At 40.3% G+C, this 23,410-nt stretch overlaps 1 protein-coding gene across 1 annotated transcript; it reads left to right on the top strand.

The window, feature by feature from the left end:
* Positions 1-22,995, top strand: LOC135708479 (sushi, nidogen and EGF-like domain-containing protein 1). The gene is made up of 4 exons (XM_065230602.1): positions 1-436; positions 22,101-22,243; positions 22,300-22,429; positions 22,496-22,995. Exons 1-4 carry the CDS (start codon positions 388-390, stop codon positions 22,558-22,560), a joined length of 387 nt encoding a protein of 128 aa, XP_065086674.1. The 5' UTR covers positions 1-387; the 3' UTR covers positions 22,561-22,995.
* Positions 22,996-23,410: the final 415 nt, after the last annotated feature.

Raw genomic sequence — 23,410 nt, 5'->3', positions numbered from 1 at the left:
AAATCAGAGCACGTCAGTCAGTGGTCAGCCGCGCGCGAGTGTACACATCCCGATCCCGATCGACCCGACACTTTTGGACTTGAGAGCAGAACATCACCAGACGATGCTCTAGCAATATATTGAAAATAAGTGTGCCCTGTTATCAGTTACCAGAAAGAATGAGCTTCCTAGTTTCCGTTAAAGTGATAGTGAATTGAGAACGTAAATTTTACAAATAATTGGCCCCATTTACGTTGTAGCAGCCGTCGAGAAAAGGAAGACCAAAACTGGACCGTACACGGAACAAAGTGCAAGTGCAACAGCAGAAGAAGGTGTGGTGAAGGCGATAAGGAAGGAAGGAAGGAAGGAAGAGATACTTTTGGGATCGCAACGCACCATCGGAGCACGATGCAGCAGAGAATCGTTGTTGGTGCACTCTTCATCTTTACTTTCACTGGTAAAGATTCGCGATCAGCAGGGTTTCATTTTACCGGTTAAGGTTTACAGTGAATTTGAGGACGCCTCTAAACCCTTTCTTTGCCAGAAGATTTTTCGTTGTTTTGAGATGTAAAAACGTGTTTTTGAAAAAAAAAATAGACTAGAACAAAAGATGTTCCGTACAGTTTAAGTCTATCGAATCCATTAAAAAAAAGTTTTTTGTTCAAAATCAATAGTATTCTAATTGGTTTTCAGCAGTTGCTCAGTTGATTTTATAATTCATAACTCTTCGGCCAGCTGCTGTGACCGATGCTAGGCATTGCGAAGAGCCTCAGCAGAATGTGGCGGCGGGGGAACCATGAGTGGTTCGTTCGGTGACGCACCTTTCAAGAAATGGTTAGGGCTTAGCGCGTCGATCGACCCCTCGGCAACATATGTAAGGGGACGAGAGTTGACTAGATCCTCCGCTTCCACAATAGACGTTTGTAGGGTCTCATCAGTCAGTCTTTTTCCATCGTCAAACGCACTTAGAGCATCTTTCACGGTCCTGACGAGGCGCTCCCAAGAGCCTCCCATGTGGGGAGTTGCAGGAGAGATGAACCTAGTACTTCGACGCATTCTTCCTCGATGAAACGGATCTTCTCGGTGATTTCTTTGCTGGCTGCTTTCAGATTGGTGCCCTTGTCGGAAATGAATTCCAGTGGAGGTCCACGGCGGCACACGAATCTTCGGATGGCCATAAGGCATGGGGCTGCCGACAGATCGTGCGCAATCTCGAGATGTACTGCACGAACTACCAAGCAGGTGAACAAAACACCCCACCTTTTCTGCCGACTGCGTCCAACGATCACCTCAATTAGGTTTTGCACCGTCGGGGTTAACCTCAATCTGATGACAGTTTAGTGGTACTGTTTACGTGGACTTAGCCGATTTTTTCTTGGGTGGAATTTCTCGATAATTTTTCAGATTGCAGTGAGATGTAAACCACATTTCTGCAATGTTCACGAGCAACATCCTTGCAATGCGCTGTTCCTCGCCAATTTTCAAGTTAAAATTCGGAAATTTTAGAATTTTTTTTTTCGAAAAAACGACTAAGTGCTTGTAAACAGTACCACTGAACTGTCAAAAAGGTTCAGCCGATTAACACTGAGTTCATTCTTGACGTCACGCTGCAGAACCTAATGGGTCCAAAATAATCGACTCCGACATAGCTGAACGGGCGACGATGGGGATAAAGCCTTTTTATCGATAACGGTGCCATCCTAGGAATTCTAGGTTGATTCCGGTGCACCTTGCACCAAATGCAACTGGCTGACACCTTCTTCACGGCTGCATTAACGTTCTCAATGTAGTAGCGTTGAGTCATTTTTCACAGTTTCGCGAAAGGTATGTCCACACCTTTCGTGGTAATGCTGGACCCTTTGGAAGAATGATAGGAAAGCGTAGATCAAACGGCAATGCCTCGGCGTCCTTTGCTCTTCCTTCCATGCGAATGATTCCATCACTATCCATCAACGGCGTAATCTTGTAAAGAGGGCTGGATTTCTCCAACGCGTACCATAGATCCGAAGGCTGTCCTTGATTTTTCAGCAACACTTTAAGATCGTCCGCCTGAGCAGTTTTTATCAGGAAACACTCTACTTTCCTGAATTCGTCCTGTTCCAACGGTGTCCGAATCGCTGTTCCGCAATTGAGCAATACCTTTTCTTGTTGTTTTGTCGGTTTGAGAGTCTCAATCGGCAGCCCTTCTTTCTTTATTTTACAATTTGAAATGAAGCGAAACACGCAAGCCATCACGGTCCACTTATTGATTCGCTGAACATCTACTAGGGGTTGCGGTATAGTAATGTCATGGAATAGGTAGTCGGCTCCAAGATCTTCCTCGACGATTGTTGGTATCACAGGTTGCTCAGCTTCATCCTGGTACAAGAACTTTGGTCCGTTGAACCAGGTGCTGCCCACCTCAAAATCCCATTCACCGTTAGCTTATCTGCAACGTTGTGATTCGTCGGAACCCATCGCCAATCCGACAACCTTGTGAGTTCCAAAATTTCACCAATTCGAAATCCCACAAAAGGCTTATACTTACGCTGATCGGAACGTATCCAGGAGAACACTGTCTGTGAATCGCACCAGATTGCTGCATACCTTCTTTGCTAGTCTCGCTCCCAACACCGTGGTTTGAAGCTCCAATCGCGGAATTGCTTAAGCGGCGCCACTTTAGTGCGGCTCATCACCAAAACACATCGAACCTCTCCACGTAAGGCCTGTACTCGAAAAAAATGCACCAGACAAAAGTGTTCGCCAAAAATTTATTTTAAGTCGGATTCTCTTTTCAGGGAATGAACTAATGGATTATGTTTCGGCATAATTACTTTATTCAATTTCCTTTCCATCGCTGAAAGCCCACACCTTTCCCTTAAGACCCCTCATTACATTTTGTGCAATGGTGGAGCCTACCTTTTTGGTCACTTTAATCCATTCTTTCTTCAACTCCAGCTCGTTTTTAAACACCTTGGACGATTTTCGAACTTTGGCCTTCATTATGGCTCAAAATCTTTCCACCGGACGAATCTCTGGTGAATTTGGGGGGTTGGCGGTTTTTGGTACAAAAACAACGTTATTGTCTCTGTACCAATCCAACGTCGATCGCGCGTAATGGCATGATGCCAGGTCCGGTCAAAATAATGTCTCGCCTCCGTGGGACCGCAGGAAGGGCAACAGACGCTTCTGGAGGCACTCGGTGCGGTAAATTTCGCTGCTGATGGTACCCATTGTGATGTACGATTTACTCAGTTTACCGCATTGGCGTATGGCCTGCCAGAGCAAGTATTTTTTAGCGAATTTGTCCACTTTCTTCTTCCGGAACATCATGTCTTCCGGAACATCATGTCTTCCGGAACATCAAACCGTAATTCGGCAACGTAGAACCAACAATCAATACGAAACTAACGATTTTAAATTGGCTCACTGCTTGACTAGCCTATTGGTCCCAAGCAAATCGATTAACTTACCCCATTCTAGTCGACATTCTAGTACTACACTATGTTTGTTTTGATTCGCTATGAAAGTTTGACAGACAAGGGGTTATTGGATTTTCCTATGTTTCGAGGGGTGATTCGATTTGCTTGGGACCGAAGATAGTACCAGAGCTGAGCCAAAAAGTTGAGCACGTTTCTTCAGGACCTACTAGTCTTAGAGTTACCTCTATGGTAGAACTCCAGCCCCGGTATCTGCTTTGCGTCTGCCTTGATGTAGGTTTCGTCATCCATAACCACACACATCGGTTTCGTTAACCACTCTCGATACAGCTTCCTAGCGCGGGATTTGGCCGCCGTGTTTTGTTGATCACGCCGGTTCGGTGCCTTCCGGACCTTGAATACACGAAGCCCAGCTCGTTTCATGGTTTGCTGAACGAACCAGGCGGAACACTTTGCCTTCAGAGCCGCGTCGCGAATCGAAAGGCCTCACAGGGTTAGCTGTCTTCGATTTTCTTCCACTTCCAGCCCGCCGCTCGGTCGTCTGGGACTCCTTAAACGATTTTACCACCCGAGACACAGTTGTATGGGTGATTCCCAGTTGTCTTCCCATCCATCTCATGGTCGCAATCGGATTTTCCATGACGGCGCGCAAAATTCTCCGGCTATTTTCTTCTTGTTTCGATGACATCTCAATAACCACTAAATCGATTGTTATGAAATTTGGATCATGTAAACAATTCACTCCAAACTAATTATACCCAGATTTTAATCAATTTTTACCCACGGATAAAAAAGTTACACACGGATGGTGCATTTTTTTCGAGTACAAGCCCTACCACGACCGGAAAGTATGCAGCGCAACCGTAAGCGGCTTCGATAGCGCCGGTAAACACATGTAGTTGTCTCCGAAATATGCTCTTGAAATTCTCACCGCTTCGATCATCGAAATCTGCTGGACCCAGTTCTTCCACTTAACGAGCGAAATTTCGTCAATAGGTGCATCCCATGCACACCCAGTTCTCCACAAATCCTGTATGAGCATCTTACCGAGCACTGTACGGTGACAAGAGGCCCATTGGATCAAACACCGACATGACACAGCTCAGGATGCTGCGTTTGGTCGGATGCTCGTCATCGTTCTTCTGGGATGGAGCGACGAACGAAAACGTATCGTCTTTCGTGTTCCAGATGAGTCCGAGACTCGATCAGCACCAGCAGCTTTATCTTTCAAATGGACGGTATCATCCATTTCTTGAACGAATGCTTCCGAAGTACTCACCCAATTCCGAATATGGAATCCTCCTCTCGAGTGCACATACCGTATGCGTAATAATGTTTGCACCATCAAGCAATGTCAAAATAAAAAAAAAATCTCAAAAATTTCGTTTTCGAGTTTTTTTTTTATTTATTCAAAGGGGGATGTTTCTCAGAGTCTTAAACTATGTTAATCATCGATCGAGTTTCCACTTGCTGCAATTACGGCCTCCACACGCTTCCGGAATGCACGGCAGGTTCTAATAATCTGAGGCTTGCTGTACTCGGGTGGCGTTTAGAAGAGGACTTGGCCTCCATATTGAGTAATCCAGCGGATTAAGATCGGGGTTGGATGGCGGCCACATATCCTTCGCCCAGAACGGAAGACGGACTTCTGAGTACGGTTCGAGGTGTGGCATGGGGCCCCATCTTGTTTAAATACAACATTTGGCTTCGGACCGTACTGTTCTTTGATCCACGGAAGAACATACTTACTTAAAATCCCGATGTAGACCTTCGTGTTGACCTTGTCGCCTTCTGGAATGAACACCGCGTCGATTTTTTTGCCATCGGAAGCCACCAATCCAAACGCCATAACGCTAGCAGGATGCTTGGTCAGATACTCGTTCTTGTACTCGTCGGCCACGTCTTTTACCGGAAGAGAACTAATATACCGGTCGGTTCTGGAATTTGATACGGGATCGACGGTAAACATGCTCTTGTCGGTGAACAGGATTACCGGATTTTTTCGCTTAAGGAAGTTCAAGATTTTCTAGCATCGTTCGACTTGTAGCTCCCGGATGCGGTTGGTAATCATTTGAGTTTTTTCCGTGCCCTCGACTTCGCCCGCAATTTTCGTTTACGATCTTCCGTGCCGTAAAGTCACTGATCCCGTGTTCCTTTGCCATTTTTCTTATTGAACGCACTGGATTCACCTGAATCTTCCTTTTAATAGCAGCGATAACCCTCGGAACCCGAGCTGACCTCGGACGACCTGTGGCCACCTTCGCGGATAGTTGTCCTTTCTTTTCTCGGTCTAAACCCCTTTTGATGGTCCACCGGGACACTCCCACGGCGATTGAAATGTCTTTTTGCAACATTAGCGCGTGGGACAAATCACGAATACGCTGCCACTTCGCCATGGTGCAACTGTCAAACTAAGTAAATCATTTTTTCTTTTATACACAGCCTACTACGGTATGAACAATAGTTAAGTGCATGCAAAGAAAACCAAGGCATTGTATGCACAGGTGAAACGGGAACCTTACGATGGTTCAAACATTATCACGCATACGGTATTTACCTTCCTTTGCCAGCTTCACTGCTTCTGACGGAGTGTCCGCGCTATAGTAGTAATCATCTACGTAATGACGGTTTGTTATAGCGTCGAAAGCACCCGGAAATTGTCCGGAAAACTCCTCCGCGTTTAAGTTCTTTATAAACTGAGCGGAGCACGGCGAGCAAGTTGATCCAAATTTCGCCACATCCCTAACATAAACCTGCGGCTCAGAGTCTCCCGCTTCAATTCCTTCTCTCGAATTTCCCTTTCTTACTTGAGCATGAGCATGATTGACCGCCCACGGTTGCTACTCTGTTATTGCCAGACCAGCTGTAATTACACAGAGAACCAATAGACGATGCTTGGGACTAGCAGTCATCCTCAATGTGTAAAAACTGGTGATCTCGAATTAGGCAATACCAGCGCCAGCCGCGCCTGAACGCAGGTCAAGAAAGGAATGCGTAGGAATGTGTTGACGTGACACTCGCTTTGATGGAAGCCGAGGAGTCCTCTGCACTTCCACGAGGAATCACAGGGATGTTGGGTAAGAGGGTTGGGTTAGCAGCAGGGTTCGTTTTGGTAAACGATAAGCTGAATTGATGTCCTAACGATCGTATAACGCGAAAGAGCTCGGGATTGAACCCACGGTCTTCTGCTCAGTAAGCAAAAACGTTTGCCACTAGGCTGACGAGCTCCTTTTTAATCATTGACTAATCTTGAATGTGGATGGGCTTGAGATTAGACTCATGATGTTCTGCTCAGTAAGCAAAAACGGTTGCTCTAAGGCTACAGAGTCTCTCATTTCAGATTATAGCATTACTCAAGTTTTTATAACTATTCAAACCCGGCACCGACGACAACGAAAAGTTTTACAAAATACACGATAAACAAGCGATATTTTAATATTTTTAATATGAAAGGATCTGGGACCGCGTTTTTCTCCTCAGTAAGCAAGCCACTGCAACCGACGATCTTTGAAATCCTAAAACTAAAAGCTACGAAAGAGTACTTAGGCCTTCATTAAGATCTACTTTCACGCGACGTTCAATGTTTCGATTTCCTCTTTACGCGTGGTTCAGACAATCATAACAAGCTATGACCGACGTGACGATTTTTAAGACCTGGTTAAACAAGCTATTCAAATGAAATTACGTTCTCGAATTTCACTTGGAATGTTATGAACAACAGAAATACGCGATAATTCATATTTTCAGCGGTTGATGTTTAATTTTAAATATACTAACGGTACTGCCTACGACTACGACGGCGATTACGACAGCGACTACGACGGCGCCTACGACAACGACAACAGAGAATTTGTAACTTACCATTTGTCTAGGATAAACACCTTTGCCCGGCACCTCCACTGGTTCTTCATGTCCGCTATCTGTCACTGTTTGCAAAATATCTAATAGCAACGACTCTTTCTTCCTCCAAAGTCTTCTCGTTAGCAAACTGTTCCTTTTCCAGCTCCTCTATTACCGAAACCAGGCTTTTCACGGATCCAGCATCGCTCTTAGATCCAGATCCAGACTTCTTGGTAGATTTCTTCTGCTTCGTTTGCTCCGGAACACATAGCCGATTCATGCACTGTGGACAGCTCCATGGTTTATCCTGTATGCTCTCATCAACTTCGGCACAATGAAAATGCACCCACTGCTTGCAGTCATCGCACTGCACCATGTTTTCGTCAGCCCCAACAATCTCTGTTTATTTGTTTATTTGTTATGTTTGCATCAACAGGCTAGAAATAGTCCCAATGATGTGTTGTAAAAAAAAAGTACAGATTATACAGACTACATATATGTACTACAGTTACTACAGTTACAAACGAAAATAACTAGGAAATCATTGTCAAGTTACTAAAAATGTGTAAGTCCTAAATTTTACACTTAGCTGTTGGGCGTTAAGCGCCTTCGGTCAGCAAAAAAGGCAGAGAATCTTCGGCGAAGCATATTCCGTGTCAAGTGGAAATCGAACATCGACGCTACTCGGTTGAACACTCGCTGCAAGTCGTAAATAGCGCTCCCCAAGCTATAATTAGTTCGAAGAAGTGGAAGTCTCAGCATAAGACTGTTGCGTAGTGATCGAGGTTGAACATTAATGTTCACTTGTTGTAGAATTGCTTCGCAGTCGATTCTTCCTTGCAGAGTATCGGCGACGGTTAAAGCTCTGAAAACATTTCTTCGGATACGTAAGGACTCAACATTGATCAATTGGCAGCGATTCTCGTAGCTTGAAAGACGAAGTGGGTATCTCCAAGGCAGCTTACGGAGCGCGAAGCGAAGAAAACGTCATTGCACAGATTCAATTCGCTCGGCCCCATTATTGTAGTTCGGGCTCCAGACTGCAGACCAGTATTCCAACGTAGATCGTACGAGAGAGCAATAGAGCGATTTCAAGCAGTAAATGTCTGTGAAGTTCTTAGTAATCTTGAAGACAAAGCCAAGAGTTCTGGACGCTTTGTCAACGACATACGATATATGGTGTGAGCACAGACAAACAGACGTAACTCTTTGAATAAGATTTCTTGAAAACATTGTACCTCAATAAATAGGACATCACTAACGAGAGATCTCGCGGAAAACAAGCTTGCTCGCTAAGTCGCTAACAATGTTGCATGCAAGGTAAACATAATATATGGAAACGTCAAAGTGATCCGATTCCAGCGCTGCGGTGAGCAGTTCGCGGAAATGATAATATTCAAATCAATCGTTAAATGCGTGAACGATGATCCAGAATAAAGTTTTACGTCTGTTTGTCTGTGGTGTGAGTATGTCAGCTTTGAGTCTAGAAAAACACCTAAGTGTTTCACGCAATGCACCCGTTCGATAGTCGTGCCTAGTAGTTTGCAGTTGAAAATAATCGGTTGTTTCTTGCGTGAGAAAGTAAATAACTGTACACTTAGCTGGGTTGACCACCAGTCGGTTTAGACTACACCAGTCAGCAAAGATGTCAATCCGATTTTGGAGAGAACTGAGCGACAAGTACCCAAAGTTACTGTCAATTGGCGCTCCGTGAGGTATGAACGAAACCATCTCAAAAGAGTTCCACCGATCCCTAGCCTATCAAGTTTAGCGATCGCAATTTCGTGGTTCAGCTTATCGAATAGGCTGCCGTAAGATCTGTGTAGATAACGTCCGTTTGGGTCCGAGCAATCAAACTGTCTGTGATGTAAGACGTTAGGCACAGCAGGTTCGTAGTTGTGGAACGCCCAGTTATGAATCCGTGTTGATCTATACTTAGATATTGCTTGCAATGCGCATTTAGGGACTCTATGACAACCAATTCAAAAAGTTTTGATACAGCACTCAGCGACGTGATTCCCCGGTAGTTGTTTACGTCGCGTTTGCTTCCCTTTTTATGAACAGGAAACATATCCGCAGTCTTCCAGCAAGACGGAAAGATGCCGCTGGAAAGAGAGAGCTGGAATATACGGCGCAGTGGATCTTAAAAAGACAAGTGATGTTCTTTTTAAGTATAATCGACGGAAGTCTTAAGTTTAGATGCGGCTCTAGAAATCGTATCTGTAGTGGCTTCGACCATGCTGAGCGTTTGGTTGACCAAAGGAACATTACTGGCCGCGGAAGTAATGAGATTAGCGGAGAGTTGCTCGTCTTCAAACACACTAGGCAAATTTGGCTGAGAACAGGTTGCAAATGTCTTGTTGATTGCCAGCAGTTTCACCATCAAAAATCATGGAAGAGGGTAAGCCGACTTCCCTGCGATGCTCATTTACGAAGTTCCAGAAGGATTTCGGGTGTGATTTTAGCCGCCGTTGATAGCGTTGAAAACAGAGACGACTTAACCGCTTCTACTCGTGGTTGAGTCTGACATAGTAGCATTCCAGCGGCAGTGTGCGGAGTTTAGTAGTAGTCTTCTGAGAGCAGCCTTCTTAGTTCTTTTCAACGAGCGAAGATCTTTCGTCATCCACGGGACGCGAGAGTCGATACGGATGATCTTTTTGGAAACGTGTCTGTCAATGACATATGCCAAGACGTGAGAAAAGGTTTGTGCAGCAATGTTGACGTCTACAGGATCTAGAATATGCTCCCAATCTAGGTTAGACAGCACATGGACAATACTGCGATGGTCAGCTCTACGGAAGTCATATGACACAGCGTTTGGAGTGCTGGTGAAATCATGGACAATATTATTTTCGATCACGATGACTAAAGCAGGGTGATGATGCACTTCCTTGACTAAAGGTTCGGGTGCCGTGGAGAAGAAAGGAGCTGTATCACGAGCACTCACAAAGCAGAGATCCAGGGTGCGGTTGTTTTCGTTCAACAGGCCATTGATTTGTGACAGAATTGCGGTACTATAACTTTCCAGGAGCTGGATGGTTCCTACGTGGAAAGATGAACGCTCGTGATCAGGACAAAAAAAAACCACTATGGGTTGGAGTCCATACAATGTCCGATAGGTTAAAATCGCCAAGAACAATAACTGTCTGTTCGACCAAACATCCATCTTATGAGAATCCTCTTGTTCCAGCAGCGCCTTGAGTTGCTCCAGTTTCAACAGCTTCTTCTTCGCATACACCTTATTTTCTTGCACCACCGTTTGACTGGGACTGCTATGATTTTATAGGCAGTGCGCTTCAGCCAGCATTAACCCCTACTCTCAAGGCTGGTAGTGATCAATGCTGTCAAAAATAGTGATTTTAGTGACCATGTTGAAGAAATAAGTGACCAAATAGTGACTTATAATTATAAAAAAGTTACTAAAAAGTGACCTAAGGGTAGAACATTAGTCGTTCTGATGGCATACCAAATAAATGTTTGATGTTTTAGACTTATTCAATTAGATTCTCATAAACACTTAAATATGGACGATAGGAACCTTTAAAGCGAAAGATTCAATAGAAAGTTTATGACCAAACCTACAAGCACAGACAAACAGACGTAACAATTTGAAAAAGTTTTTCTTGAAAAAATAGGACCTCAGTAACGACATCTCTCTGGCTTCTCGCGGAAAACAAGATTGCTCGCTAACTCGCAAACAATATTGCATAAAAGTTCTATAGAATGTATAGAAACGTCAAAGTGATCCGATGCCAGCGCTGCGGCGAGTAGTTCGCGGAACTGATAACATTCAAATCAACCGTTAAATGCGTGAACGAAGATACAAAATGAAGTGTTACGTCTGTTTGTCTGTGCTACAAGCTTCTACTACCTGGGAAAACATGAAAAACCGGGAATTTGCAGGGAATCTTATCATTTCTCAGGAAATTTAATAATTTTCTTACTTATAATGCATTTTAAAATAAAAACATTTAATATCCCTAGTTATTTTCATTCACACATTGAAATTTACACATTCTGAACTGAAAAGTTATAATGCTTCAAGAAATTTTCAAGAATCTGGAATCAACTTCCTTGCACAGTTTTAAGGCCATTGGAATTTTATTATAATTTCTATGGACCCATTCCACGGGAGTTCTGGGGAAAAAAAATCTATGAGAAAAACATCAACCGCAATCTACTTTCATGGTACTTCTGATGAATTTTAGACTTCATGTGAAGCCTAAGCTTAAGATAGTAAACTCCATGCAAATTTTCATGAGAAATCTCCGTTGAATATGGAATGGACTAATCTGAAAGTTCCCAAAATATTCCTGAATTTGATTAAACTGCCTTGAAGTTCTTTTGTAGTTTGAGAAACTAACCTGATGCTCGCAATACTTCTCATCATTTCTTTTAACTTTTTCGGACTTGCTGAAGTTTCCACAATTTTCCTAACGATCATGAATCTTCTCTAAAGTGTTAACAATTTACTGAATTTCCCGAAACTTTTTCAAAATTTATGTAATTTCCCTGCTCTGGAATATCTCTGCTCTGAGGATATCCGTTCTTTCTTGAAGTTTTTTTAGACCTTTAGGTATTAGCGAGATCAATATCTTTCTCGAACTTCTCGAAACTTCTCTAAAGTGTTTGCAGTTCTCATGAAGCTTGTTGTACTACCATGAATTTAATTGAACTGTTCTAAAAATGTTTAAGCTTTCGTTATCTTTTGGACATATGGAAACGTCAATAATTTTCTTAAAATCTCTAAAGCTCTCTGAAAATCTGGGAGCTTCTTGAAATTTCCCGCTAATTTAGTGAAACTAATTGAACTGAACTTCCCTGAAATTCCCTTTGTTTTTGAAGCTTTACTACACTTTTTTGAGATGCTCCCGAAATGTCCATAAAAGTTCCTGAAGTTCTCGGATCTTCATTTAAGTTCCATAGACTTTTATGAAGTTCTCGAAATGTTTCTGAAGATCTCTGTACTTCTGTGAAATTATCGAAGTTATTCTGAAATTTCAGGAACTTCTTTAGGCTTCCGCTCCGCAGCGAAATAATTGATATAGTTCTATGATTTTCACTGAAGTTCTCAAGATGTATCTGAAGTTTAAATTATCGAAACTAATTCATAACTTCTTCAATAGTCAAGAGTTTCCAACTGCCCAAAATATTTCTCAATTTTCTTGAAATCCTCTAGACTGCCCTGTCTTAGTATTTTTTTTAAAGAACCCACCATTGCCTTTAAGTTCTACAATTTGTTCTACAATTTTCCTTATGTTTTATAAAGTTTATAAACGCTCACGGAACTTTGCCTTAAAGCACTAATTTTCCCTGCAAGAAGTTTTCTATATGCTTACCTTAATTTCTCTAAATTGATCAAATGTTCTGGTAAATTTTCTGATATATATATAAGAAGCTTCTTAAGTTTTCGGATCAATCATAGAATTCTCGGAATATCCCATGATTCCAAGGAACTCCTTGTAAGTCGCTGCAAATTTCCTTTAAGTTAATGGGATTTTTCTGATGTTATCTAATTGTCCTCGAAGTACTCGGAACTTCACTGAATATAATGAAACAATCAAAAATATCTAAATTTCTTAGAAGTTGGAATTTCTTGAAAATATCGGTGCTTGTTAAAAGTTCTCGTCTTTTTTTTTAAATTAATGGTACTTCGTTGATGTTCTCTAATCAACTTAGCCAAATTTTCGGATTTTCTATAGATCTTGAAATTTCCATGATATAACACCCTTGAAATACTCTCACATTTTCCGGATGTTCATATAATTTTTAATGCGTTCCAGAAATTTTCTCTGAGCAAACAGAAGTTTCCGGAAACTCCGGTTTCTGCAATTTCCTTGTAATTTTTTGAACTGCCCTTTAATTCTCTGATCTGTCTTCATGTTCTCGGAGCTTCCCTAAAACTCTCAACTCTAATGAAGATCTCAGTTCTGCTTTCAAATAAATGGAATTCTCGAAAAACCTTTAAACTTTCCTGGAATGCTCTGGATTTCTGTGAAGTTCCTGAAATATTTCTGAAGTATAAAAAAAAAACTTCTGAAGGTCTCTATACTGAATATCTCGGAACATCTTAAGGGTTCTCGATTTTATTTCAGCACCTCATGGAACTATCCTGACGCTGTCTAAATCACGCTTATAGATTTTTAAACCAATTCAATAGTCTGGGCTAAAGTTTCGGGGACTTCCACTTGAGATCTCTAGATCTCGCTTTTCTGAGATCAATAGAACATCATTAAAGTTTCCACATTTTCTATAGTACGAAACGTGAAGACATTAAAAATGTTGTGATCTTAGACTTACTAAAATGAACTTCAACATTTAATGGATTTGAACTAAAGCTGTTTCTTTAAAACTGATTGTCATGTTTTAAAAACGTTTGAGTTTTTATAATAACCCTGGAAATTATCTGCCAAAGTTATGGAAAAACCTGAAAAACTCATGGAACTTTATTTAGCCATATCAGTGGACACCCTGTAGATAGAGAAGAACGATTAAACGAAAAAAATCTCTATACCAGGTCGTCAACTTCGAATTGTTCATAAATAGAACAAAATATATGATCAAACTTGAAATATATTCACGTTTAAATAAGTTTGAAATAGTGACTTATTACAAGAAAAAGTGACTTTAGTCTGTACTCTGTATTCCGTTTGAACCGGATTTCCCATACAAAAAAATGTATGGGAAATCAATTTCGAACGGAATACATAATTAGGGTGATTGCTTTCCCTTTACGTTCGGCAACAGCCATGGCGGATTTAATTCCTATCATTTGTTGCTTGATCCTTGTGTGGACGTTGCTTTTGTCCTTGATAAACTCATTGATTGACTTCTATCATGTTGGCTCTTCAAAGCTGCAGTCCTTGCTGTCCATCTTGGCATGTGCTACTGATGGATTTAGGTGTGAGCATCTTGCTCAACACTGCACCAAGCTGCTCTCCTCGTTGTTCCCCTTTGGGTTTGCTACAACTGGAACTATATGTGGTCCCCTGGTGCGATATTGTTAACATCTGCAAACTTCCCGCTTTTTGCAAACGCGTTCGCTACTCCGTTTGCTGTGTCCGGCGTGCAGCCTTTGCTGTTCCGCGTGTTTGTGTGTATGTTCAATAGACTGATGCAAAATTTGAATTTTTCGCTCCACAGTGCTCAAACGGTTCCAAATCGGGCCCTGATTACCCTCCCAAAATTTGAACTCATTTAGTGAGAAACTGACTTGGCACAAACCATTTGAAGTTTATATGGGAATTACTATGGAGAACCCATAATTTCGGTTCCTGTCTATCTCAAAATTCACCAGTTCACTCTACTTTAAAAAATGATAGCTGAGCTTGTTGAAAATTTTCTCAGCTACAACTTTGTTGAAGACTACTTTCCGATCAAATGTAAATATTAATAATTCAAGTCACTGATGTCTTATGATTATGCTCAATCAACTGTTCAGCAGGCAACATTGGTGTATATGGCGCGTAGAATAGAGGACAAAAATCATGGCTACAGTGTTGCCCACAATACAGTTGCCTAATCTTGCCATAAGATTACCAATCTCTTAAAAAAATAATAACTATTTAATTTGACGTTTGGCTGAAAAACGATTTTCTGCAAAGTTGTAGCTGATAAAAATTACCATAATAATAGCAATAGAATTTGTAAAAAGGCTAGAAGACAATGAATAAAAAGTTTTGTTTTCCCATAGTAATTTCCATAAAAACTTCAAATGGGTTGTGCCAAGTCAATTTCTTATCAAATGAGTTTAAACTTACGGAGGCTAATCAGGACCCGATTTAAAACCGTTTGAACACTGTGGAGTCGTTTTGTCCCATTGCAAAAATGGACGCATATCTGTCCCACTACTCTAATTTTTAATACGTATAAGAAATTATTCAAAAATGATAGTCTGTTATCCAAATAATACATCGTAAACATATTACAAGCTCCAAACGATTGCCCAAATGGTAAAATTAATCTTTTAATTGGATGATACCTCGATAACGTCGTAAGCACATTAACACTTTTTAAGGAATATTTGAGCTATCATTCTCAGTTCTGTTACTATTTACAAACAATTAAAATAAAAAAATGTAGTAATCAATTTGCAACACCTTACCCTATTTGTACCTTTTCGTGACACATATGATTATTTGGTATTGAAAAAAAAATAATGAGATTTTTTTTTTAAATAAAAGAAATGCATACAACGGTTAACCTTAAATAACTATCATTCCGATGCATGTTGCTTGGTCGGAAGACCAACTAAAAATGATGTTTCGTCTTCTCCAATAACAGGTACGACAACTGCCAACAGAGAGGCTTTCCTATCTACTTCAATTTCACAAGGAGACCTTTGTACGTTAGCTTCAGTAGAGTACGTATCCTTTTCGATCAGCTGGAGTTGTTTCTTGGAAAACAGTTTGCAGTATTTAAGGTCCTTACTGTTGATGTTGCTTGCGGATCCTAGCTCATAATTTCCTTTTTGAAAAACCAATTTTCTCATGATGTCCACGATGGCTTGAATAAGTTCAACGTGTACTGTGAGACATTAAACTTGGCTTGGAACGAAACGTTCGAGTCGCATTTTTTTTTTTCAACCGCTGCGTGAAATGATTGAGCGGCCATAAAAGTATGGCCTGATTAAAAAAACTTGAACAGTATTTGCTCAGCTTGAATTTCCGTACTGTTTATCAGAAGGATGATGCGTTGAAACAAATTCCAATTCTTATTTTGGGATGAGCAACTGTCCAACCAAAATGTAAGTTTGTTAAGGTGAGCATGCATATTAATAACTCTGAAAAAAACAACCACTAAGAATGTAATTTGCAGTGCAACCACCGATCGGCTCGGGCCTAATACATGCACTACCCATAATCGCATATCAGTCCCATCTTTACTTGATTTCCTATCCATATGGGGCTGATATGCGATTATGGGCAGGCAGACACTGGAAATGATCGTGCGTATGCGCCAACAGGAGCAAATGTCTCGTTAAAGACTAATAGCTATCACTATCACTGGAACCACCGTACTTCTTTAAATATTCTATGGTAGACGTTTCCGGCCCACATTTAAAACAGTGTCAACATTTTAAAGGGGCGTAATTGCTTTTGTAAAAAAAATGGCTTTAGCCGTCGATATCTCGCAAATAAATGCTCACCCCTTTAAATTAACATTGCTAGCTGGTAGATTAAACATTCCTTAGTCGGTGTCTCTGTGCTGTCATTAATTTTAATGAGTGAGCTTTTTTAGCCGCGAGAAATCGACGTCTAAATCCATTGTTTACAAACGCATTTACGCCCCTTTGAAATATTAGCACTGAAATCAACAATTTAAAGAAAAAACTCCAAACATAATAACAGCAACAACTGAGAAGTTGTTCACAGTGGGACAGATATGCGTACATTTTTCAACTCGTCAGAGAAATTCGCGGCATAAGTGTCACAGAAGATTTTTTAATGGAAAAATTTATTTTTTTGCAAAATTTTGACAAACTTTCTATGGAATAGTTATATTACGTCAGTTTTTCGAAGTAGAATCACATTTTTCCGTGAAATTTTACGCTAGCAACAAAAAGTCTGTTCAAACTTTAACTGCAGTTTTCTCATTATTGTGTTTTGTAACATGGGACAGTTATGCTTCCACCGGCAGTTGAGCACATAACCGTTTTTTTTTGTGCTTGTCGTATCAGATGGTAGATAAAAGCTTCTTTTACCGATCTGTGTGCTGAAAATACCTGGGAATGTCTTTACATGGTCGTGGGGATGCAAAGAGAAAGTCGACGAAGAGAATCGGTCAATGTTACTTAGGACCTAATGCAATGTTCAGCTTGAAATGTTCAATCTAATACCCCGTACAGACTATGGCTTATATCATGTAATATAGGCTGTCTTGCAATGAGCATTCATACATAGGATTTCCAGTGAAAACTAGATGTATGAGTGCTCATTGCAAGACAGCCTATATTACGTGATATACGCTGTAATGTGAACGGGGTATAACCACAGAGAACAGACGTCCAAGCTCGGCCAGAAACTTGTGTAAAGTTAAGTGGAAACGTCGCCGTATCGTAGCGCTAGCATCTCCTGATTTCCGCTATAAATTTTGCACTTTCGGTCAATTTGGCGCTAGTATCGATAAATTACCTGTTGAAAATTGCCACTTGGCGCTACCAACACTTAGTGTCTAGTGTAAGTTTTGCAACGCCAGTGCCATCATGTTGTCAAAGAGGTTTTTTAAGTGGTAAAGTGGCCGTTAGTGGCGCTTAAGTCGAATAGGAATCTTTACACAAGTTTTTAGAGAAATTTTGTTCGAGCCTCAATGTCTGTTCTCTGTGGTATAACTCCCACTGTTCGGTTGTTGATGTACTGCTGAAAATAAACTAACAGCATAACAGTCCGCATCGTGCTCTCTTGCCGTGCGGATCTATTTGCTTTTTGCTGAAGGAAGTGTTACTACTACCTAAAGCTACAACAAATTTAAACAGCACTTTTCAGTGCTCAACCTGTAAAATTTCTACCTTGTTCAACTTTATTCCTCTTCGATCCTTGTTTGGACCCTACCCGAGGTAATCCTTCTTGGATATCGATTTGGAAAATTCCTCTTCGATCCTTCAGATTCTTATAGTAATCTGCTTGGAACTCGATTTGGATAAAAATTTACTGCCGCCATGGCGCCTAAACGCAAAAGAAAGGGGCAAACTCTTGACCCCCCTTCTGAAGAAATTAATTTGAGTAATCAATTTGATTTGCTCACGGATGATGAGAATGATCCATCATCCAAGAAAAATTCTAGTAAACTTTCCCGGCTTAATGCCAAGAAGGAAAAGATTCCCCCTATTGTGATAACCACTTCCGATTTCCATGCTCTTCGCATGGAACTTTTGAACTTCGTGAAAGTTAAGTTTTCTCTACAAATTGGACGTCGGGGTGAATGCCGTGTATTGGCTGAAACCTTGGACGGATTTAAATGTCTTCTCAAGTATCTTACTGAGAAGAAGCACAAATTTTTTACTTACGACACCAAAACTGAACGTGTGTTCAAGGTTGTCATGAAAGGACTGCCCAGTGGTGAATCCCTGGATCAGATCAAAGATGAACTGGCAAAATTACTTGGAGTTGTGCCACTCCAAGTAATCAAAATGAAAATGAAATCCCGTCCTGGCGATTCGCGCAACGGAATTTCTAATGATTTTTATTTAGTTCACTTCAAGTCTAGTGAACTAAACAACCTTAAGGCCTTAGAAAAAGCTAGCCTTATGCTCCATGTCCGAGTGAAGTGGGAACACTTCAGGAAGACTGGAGGAAATTTCCAAAACCTCACTCAGTGCCGTAAGTGCCAGGGATGGGGTCACGGAACTAAAAATTGCTACATGCCAGCTAAATGCATGAATTGTGGTGATTCCTCTCACGCAAAGGACGACTGTCCTGTGAAGGAAGATCCTAAGAAATTTAAATGTTCAAATTGTGGTGAAAACCACAAATCCAATTTTTGGGAATGTAAGACTCGCAAAGCGATCCTACAATCTCGTTCTAACCTACAGGTAAGAAACGCTCCACGTTTCCGACCAGGTACAAATTCCTCTGCTGTTAACAACGGTCAGCGAGGAACAAATTCTACATTCGTACCCGTAGGTACAAATATCATCCCTGCTTCAAATGTTTCATCTGTACCTACTCCCCTCGCTGCTAACAATGTTCAGCGAGTTAATGGAGCTACCTATGCTGCTATTGCAGCGGGTAGAAATCAAAATACTAACCAAAGTAATTCTAACGGAAATTTTGACAATTTTGACTTAGGAAGCATTACTGCCCCTAAAATGGAATTTTTACAGAAATCATTAATTGACATGATTTCTGATATGCTTAAATCTAACTCCATGTTTGATGCTATTCAAACTGGAGTAAAATTTGCAAATAATATTGTCATGACTTTAAAATTCAGTAATGGATTTTAAAGCATTAAATATTGTAAATTGGAATGCTCGATCTCTTAAAGATAATGAAGACGAGCTATTTAACTTTTTGAGAGTTCATAACGTGCACATTGCCGTTATAACTAAAACGTTCCTTAAACCTGACCATAAGGTTAAAAGGGACGCAAATTGTTTAATTTATTGAAATGATCGTCTTGATGGAGCCTGTGGTGACGTTGCCATCATTGTTCATAGACGAATCAAACATAAAATTCTTTCTTCATTTGAAACCAAAGTTTTTGAAACTTTGGGAGTTTCTGTTGAAACAAAATTTGGACAACTTACGTTTATAGCTGCCTATTTGCCATTCCAATGCGTAGGCAAGAAAAAGAATTTTCTCAAGGGTGACCTCCAGAAACTTACCCGTCATAGGTCTAAATTCTTCATTATTGGTGATTTTAATGCAAAACACCGCTCATGGAATAATGCTCAAAGCAATTCCAATGGTAATATTCTGTTTGATGATTGTTCTGCAGGTTATTACACTATTCAATATCCAAACAGCCCAACATGCTTTTCTTCTGCGAGGAATCCCTCAACTATTGATTTGGTCTTAACTGATTCATGTCAACTTTGTAGCCAACTGGTTACCCATGTTGACTTCGGTTCTGATCACCTTCCAGTAACTTTTGAAATATCCCAAGAAATAATTAGTAATCCCAACAGCTCTACTTTCAATTACCATAGAGCTGATTGGGAGCAGTATCGAACATTTATGGAATATAACTTCGATCCAAACATTCCTTTGCAAACCAAAGATGAAATTAATTATGCTCTTGAATCTCTGACTACTTCTATAGTTGCAGCAAGAGCTGCCTCAGTACCAAAATGCGAGGTTAAATTCGATTCAATTATAATAGACGACGATCTTCAGCTCTTGATCCGCCTTAAAAATGTCCGTAGGAGACAATATCAAAGAACACGCGATCCTGCCATGAAGGTTATCTGGCGGGATTTGCAAAACAAATTAAAAAGCGATTCTCTGTCCTGAGGAACAAAACTTTTGAAAATAATATTTCTAAATTAGACCCGAGTTCCAAACCCTTTTGGAAACTCACAAAAATTTTGAAAAAACCTCAAAAGCCTATTCCAGTGCTTAAAGAAGGTGGTAAAATTTTGATCACAAGTTTGGAAAAAGCTCAGAAACTTGCTAAGCAATTCGAGAGTTCCCATAATTTCAGTTTGGGTCTTACTAGTCCTATTGAGAATCAGGTTGCTCGGGATTATCTGAATATTTTCTCTCGGGAAAATATTTTTGATGATTCCTGGGGGACTGATTTGGACGAAGTAAGGTCTATAACTAAAAAGTTTCAAAATATGAAAGCTCCAGGTGATGATGGAATTTTCTATATCCTCATCAAAAAACTCCCAGAGAGTACCTTGTCTTTCTTCGTAAAATTATTTAACAGATGTTTCCATTTGGCATACTTTCCTGCTAAATGGAAAAATGCAAAAGTTGTTCCAATTTTGAAGCCGGATAAAAATCCAGCTGAAGCTTCTAGCTACCGCCCAATAAGTTTGCTTTCTTCAATAAGTAAACTTTTTGAAAAGATAATTTTGAATAGAATGATGCTTCACATCAATACGAACTCAATTTTTGCAGATGAGCAGTTTGGATTTCGCCATGGGCATTCAACTACTCATCAACTCTTAAGAGTTACCAATTTAATTCGTTCAAACAAATCGGAAGGCCACTCAACTGGAGTTGCTCTTCTAGACATAGAAAAAGCATTCGACAGTGTTTGGCATGAAGGTTTGATTGCTAAATTGAAAAAGTTTAATTTTCCACTTTTTATTATGAAATTAGTTCAAAATTATTTAACTGACAGAACTCTGCAGGTAAATTATCAAAATTCCAAATCTAATCGACTACCTGTTAGAGCAGGAGTTCCTCAGGGTAGCATTCTTGGGCCTATATTGTATAACATTTTCACTTCGGACCTCCCTGATTTGCCTCAGGGTTGCCACAAATCTTTGTTCGCTGATGACACAGGCATTTCCTCTAAAGGAAGAAGTCTTCGTGTTATTTGCAGCAGACTTCAGAAAAGTTTAGATATTTTCTCTTCTTATTTACAAAAATGGAAGATTTCTCCCAACGCTTCCAAAACTCAACTTATAATATTTCCACATAAGCCCAGGGCTTTCTTTTTGAAACCTAGTAGTAGTCACATAGTCACTATGAACGGAGTTCCAATTTCCTGGTCAAACCAAGTGAAATATCTTGGATTAATACTTGACCAAAAATTAACTTTTAAAGATCACATTGAGGGCATTCAAGCTAAATGTAACAAATATATTAAATGTTTGTATCCTCTTATAAACAGGAAATCCAAACTTTGCCTGACGAATAAACTTCTAATATTTAAACAAGTTTTTAGACCGGCCATGCTTTACACTGTGCCAATATGGTCTTGTTGTTGCACTACCAGGAAAAAAGCACTTCAAAGGATTCAGAACAAAGTTCTGAAAATGATTTTGAAGTTGCCTCCCTGGTACAGTACTACCGAAGTACATAGAATTTCGAATGTTGAGACTTTAGAACAAATGTCCAACAAAATAATGAATAATTTCAGGCAAAAATCGTTGCAATCCTCAATTGCAACGATTAATTTCCTTTATACTTAGATAAGATATAGTTTATGTTTTTAGTTTTAAGATATCAATTGTTATACTGACATGCAGGTTAAAAAACCTGTTTAAAATACTGAATTGCCAAGACATGAACAATGTAAAAATACTTAGATATATATCATAACAATTAAGGCTGGTACGTTACTGCAGTAACTGGAGCACCTAGGTTAAAAAATGAAATGTAATTTATTTTGAATTTAGAACAAATAAAGAGTTAAAAAAAAAAAAAAAAAAAACTAACAGCATAACATTTTTTTTTCTATCGACAGGACTCATCTATTTCACCCGGGCATGCGAGCTTGATCAGACCCAGCATGGCTGTCGGATAGACAACGGACAATGCACCTGTGCCTTTGGTTGTAAATCAGAGTTCCGATATGCCACCCGGAAGGAGTGTCAAGATGCCCTAAAAGTATGGTTCCAATTTCCAGAAGCTGTGTCATTTACTCTGTATCTATTTGATTCCAGGGCCGATCCAATGATATCTGCAGTAGGCAACCGTGCATGAATGGTGGATCCTGCACGCAGGTCAGCGCGATGCCACAGTACAAGTGCCGCTGCGAAGGAACCGGATACTGGGGCAATCGATGTCAGCGATGTTAGTATATTTGAACGTACTCATTTTGGAAAAGAAATCAATCTTACATTACTTTCAACCTTGCAGTGTGTCCCAAGCCGGAACAAGTAACAGCTGGTACGAAATTCCCACACGAATGCGTGGTAATCTAAAAAGCATAACACCACACCGAAAGACGCCACTGTATTCGTCATGTATGTTCAACTAAAGCAATGCTCTACAAAATATTGTGAATGGAAAACTTTTTTTTGTTCAAATGAAAAGAAACACTACCAGTGATAAGGCAGGCAACACATGAAACTCTTTCTTTTCTTTCGATAATTATTTCCTACATTTGTGTCGTTCGTTTTCTGTATTGCCATGAACCGTGAGCCCGAACCGATGATGTTTGAAACCGCTTCCCAGCCCGATGGAAGCTGCCAACATCTGCTGATAAGCGGCAGACTAACTGCTATCAAGCCCAGAACAATAACAATGACGAACCGGGCGCGAATGCGTTATATTATAATATTTACGTAGGTAGTGAAAATTGTAAGATTACTAAGAAGCTTGGAATAAAAGTGTAAATAAATACATGTCGTAATTCTGAGTTGATTCGACTATTCTTATTTCACGATGGCCTTCCTACCGCGCGAGCAGCAGGTGAAGGGTTAGATTTCTATGAAAGTTTCACAACGAGCTGATTTGATTGCTTGGCATTCAATTCGTTGCATAATTCACAGTCATAGCGAGTTCCATATTAGCTGGAAAAAATACAAAAAGAAAAACGCTTCACTTACCTACTGCGCAAAGGCTACCGTCCAGCATTCTTTTCTCAACCGTCGTATGTCATGTAAGTAGGCAATAATGCAAGCAAGCACCGACCATCATCGCTCGGCCAGGGACTTTCGGATCCTGTTAGAAACATCAAAAGAACAAAGGTTTCTCCATTAGTTACTTGATTTTAGATATCTCTTTTTTGCGTTTTTATTTTCATTTTTTTCATCTTGTGTTGTTTGTTTT

This window comes from Ochlerotatus camptorhynchus, unplaced genomic scaffold (genome assembly GCF_037179485.1).
Source record: "Ochlerotatus camptorhynchus isolate MF236.1 unplaced genomic scaffold, CSIRO-AGI_Acam_v1.1 ptg000330l, whole genome shotgun sequence".
Lineage (NCBI taxonomy): Eukaryota > Metazoa > Arthropoda > Insecta > Diptera > Culicidae > Ochlerotatus > Ochlerotatus camptorhynchus.
Note: the sequence above shows the minus strand (reverse complement) of the source record. Positions and strands in the feature narration are given on the sequence as shown.